At 40.4% G+C, this 3,822-nt stretch overlaps 1 protein-coding gene across 1 annotated transcript; it reads left to right on the top strand.

Annotated features, from left to right (window-relative positions):
* The first annotated feature begins 875 nt into the window (after nt 1-875).
* On the top strand, nt 876-3,150 carry DDIT4 (DNA damage inducible transcript 4). Its single transcript, XM_044056213.1, has 3 exons — nt 876-1,008; nt 1,159-1,383; nt 2,034-3,150. The coding sequence occupies exons 2-3, from the start codon at nt 1,215-1,217 to the stop codon at nt 2,519-2,521; spliced, it is 657 nt and encodes a 218-aa protein (XP_043912148.1). The 5' UTR covers nt 876-1,008; nt 1,159-1,214; the 3' UTR covers nt 2,522-3,150.
* The last annotated feature ends 672 nt before the right edge of the window (nt 3,151-3,822 follow it).

Below are 3,822 nucleotides of genomic sequence, written 5' to 3'. Positions count from 1 at the left end.
AATGTAGTCTTGATTTGGTTCGAGGTGTGCCTTCTCATTATTTTGCGGCCCGCCTCCCAATGTTTGAGTGAATGGCTTGGGAGCTAACGTAATTGCGCTAAATCTGATGGCCCAACAGTACAGCCTCTACCCTCGATGTGCTTGCAGAACAATAGTATAAAAAAACACTGATTACAACTTCTGTGTATATTGAATAGCTAGAATGAATTATACAATCGCTGTCTTAGTGTTGTAGTTTACAACACAATTTCCTCCTCAAAGATTTAATTTTGTACAACTATCTTGACACATGATTTAAGGAATATAACGCTTAATCAGGGGACAAAGCAAAATTCGACGTAAGGCTTTTTCTAGGGACAAAGCAAAACTCACACATCAAGCAGTGTATCTTCTTGTCACTAGAAAGTTTATACGACTCCAAGGTACTAATTACATATCTTTTGAAAGTTTTCTTGACTTGAGGGCTTGCTGTTTTTGTTGATTGTAATCAGCTTTTTGATGAAAAGGGAAATACCTATGAGGCGAAAAAAACGGCTGTGGTTTCACAAAGCTTGCAATTTGGTGCTATTTGTCCGATTACACTTTCGAATTTTGCGAAATTTATTAAAAAGCGAATAAGTAGACCACAGAATGAAGTGGACAACAATCACATAACATAAAGTATAAGCACCCTGTTAAGAACCCCCCCCCCTCTCTCGCCTAGTTACCAGGCAGACTCAAACGGGGTAGACGTGAGCTTCACAGTGATTGGTCAGGCCCACAGAGGTGTGACGGTACAGAGTCTCAGTGCTTGGAGTAAAGCAGGGGTTGGGTTTCCTAATACAGTTTAAAGTGGGCGGGGCTAAAACCGCAAGCCAATATATGTGGCGCCCGCGTGCGTTTTCCCTGCTAGATAGCTTTGAGCATTTTGGTTAGGGTTTGCTAATTCACAAAGCACTAGGAATGTATAGCTTCTGTCGTTCTCTGTAATACACTGGACTTTGACTTTTTAATTTCCTCGAAAGCACTGTAAGTAATTCTTTTGTACTTTGGAACTATATCGGATTAGTATGTTTTTTTAAGGGTTTACTGTGTTGCATAGTTGGCTATTGCAAATTGCTTAGTGGTATAATGTTTTGTTCAGCAGGTATTTACTTATATGCATACTTTCTCTTGCAGTATTCGGACGACAGCGGTTTTGACGTGATCACACTTGGTTTTCCTTGGATTTCGGTATGCCAGCTCTGCTTGAGAGCATAACGTCACCTTCCTCCTTTGAATCTGCGTTGGAAGAGGTCGGCTCACACAAATCGTCTTGGGCGAATATCAAACAGAAATTCTCCACTCCATCACACTGTAGTATGGATACACACTCACTCAGCAGCAGTTCGTCGTCGCAAACAGGTATAAACCTTTTAACAAAACGTCTTAAGCTATCGAATAGTACATGCTCTTGCAGCTTTGTTGTAAAATTCTAATTGTACTTTAGGGGATAGAGTTTTAAAATGTGGAGACTCTTATTACTTAAGAATGGGGGTACCCGGCTTGCATCACCCCCAGGGTTTGTAGTGTATGTATAGATCATAGATATATGTATAGATATATAATGTATTTGCTGGTGGAGCTATAACCAGTTTGCAAGTGTTTTAAAGCTGTGCGACGGTGAGAGTGAGGGATGGGTTGTACACCGTATACAATCTTGCACAGTCTTGCATTGTTCAGTTTTATTGAAGAGCCCCCATTTTGGGATTGTGGGTATACCTCTCAATCTCTTGGTATAAGAAGTCTGGACACAATCATAAATGAGTGAGGTAAGCCTCCCGTCACCTCCATTAAGCTTTGTGTAGTTTTCTTGTACTAAAAGGTTCCGGAGATGGTGGATGCTGTTAATTGCTGTCCTTAAAGTGGTCGTTTCTTGTTGTAGATTGTTGCCTTAATTTCTTTTTAAGGGCTTCTAGGCCTGTTTTTTTAAAACAAAGTCAATTTAACTTCAGACAATTAACAGTAACTTCAAAATGAACAGAAACTTAATGTTTACTCTCTGTTTTTTTTAGATTCAGATAGTCTGGATGAGATTTCTTTGCCAGAATGGGATTTATTCAGTGATCCACAACAGCAGCAGGTATGCTCAGAATTATTAAAAGTTATAGAACATTGCCTTACTGAAGCAAAGGGCTCCTTAAAATGTTCTAAGCTGCTCATTCCAGGACAACTGCTGGAACATGTTGGTCAGGAGTTTCTCCATTTGTCTGCTACAGAGCCCTGTGGACTGAAGGGGGCACTGGTTGATCTGTGTATACAGCATGAGTCTGTCTGTCTTCACATGGAACAGATTTCCGTTGATCCCACTATTGTCCCTACCTTCCAGCTGACTCTGATACTGCGTCTAGATAGTGGATTGTGGCCACGGATCCAGGACTTGTTTACATCTGGCCCATCCTTTACACCTGGGTATAGGCATTCGCTGCGACTTGGAACAGGGTTTAGAGTCATTAAGAAAAAGCTATATAGCTCTGAAGAGCTGCTTATTGAAGAGTTCTGAAAGGAAACCTTGCTATACAATGTACACTGTTTTTTTGGAAGCTACATAAAGACTGGGACTTACACTTTGCTAAAGGGCTACTGGAGACTGTTCTTGTTGACCGAGACGTTTGAAAAATTAAGATTTACAGAGTGTAGGCATTTAATCGTAGCTAAAATCTGAATGCACTTTTGATCAGTAAAGGCATAAGCTTTTTCACAGTAAATGGAAGATTAGCAGATTGTAGCAGAATTCATAATGCACTGTAAAACAATTACACAAAAAGTGGTGCTGTATTAAAGATGTGCCCTTGGGGGTGTCTTAAGAGAATGAGCTGAATGTTGAAAAGGAGCCAGGGCATTTTTTATTGGTTCCAAGCAAGGTCTGCATTAAAAATGACTGTGCAGAGCCAGACTCTTCCAGTACATTGTGTAAAACTGAACAAAAATGTATCCTCTAGCTTAGGATGTGTGGCAGCTAAAATGGTGTCTAGCTTAGTAATCTTGTACTGGAAGGATTGTATTGATACTGTTGACAGTATTTTGTTCTCCACTGTTTTTTCCACTGTTTTCCTTAAACTAATGTTACGTTTCAGTAACTTAATTTTGCACTACTTTTTTACGGTTTTATAATAAAAGCACTGAAATTTATAACCTAGGATCCATTTTTTTAACTTCAGATTTAAGTGGTATTTATGGCTTTATGTGTTTCTTTCCTATGGAATGCCTACATTCTTTAGCGAGCACCAGGCACTCTTGACTTTGCAGGTAAAATGCATGATGTGGATGGGTACTGATTTTGCCAGAATAGGTACAAGTCTAGAACTTGGCCAAATGTACCAATTTATCCTGTTACTTAGGCGCTCTCTCTAGAGTAGAGAGATATTTAATTTAGAGTTCCTTCTTATTGACTGGGGAAGTTGCACTTGCTGTTGGTGTTTAAAACGTGGAATGTCCTGAGCTGGACGTGGGGGGGGGGGGGGTGTTGAAGTCTCCTTAATTGTGCTTTATAGTGTGCACTGTGCATGATAGAGTGAGTTTTTGTGTTTTATATATACAGGTATCTTGGAGACAGAATGGTCACAGTGCAGTCCTGGTGACAGCACAGTCGGGGCTTACTTCAGCTTTGCTTAAATTGTGCCCACTCTGGAAGTAATAGGGGGGTACAGGTACTGGTAATCTACCAGTGTATCGTACCTGGCTGGTTCTGTGCAGCTTTGGGCGTGCCCTTGGGGATATCAAAGAAGATTGACAGGCATGCTCATTTCCATGTCACATCATGGATACAGTAAAAATGTATTTTCAAAAGGACACTACAGAGTC

The sequence above is a fragment of the Protopterus annectens genome, chromosome 14.part0, assembly GCF_019279795.1.
Source record: "Protopterus annectens isolate FY-2018-M chromosome 14.part0, PAN1.0, whole genome shotgun sequence".
Taxonomy (NCBI): Eukaryota; Metazoa; Chordata; order Ceratodontiformes; family Protopteridae; genus Protopterus; species Protopterus annectens.
Note: the sequence above shows the minus strand (reverse complement) of the source record. Positions and strands in the feature narration are given on the sequence as shown.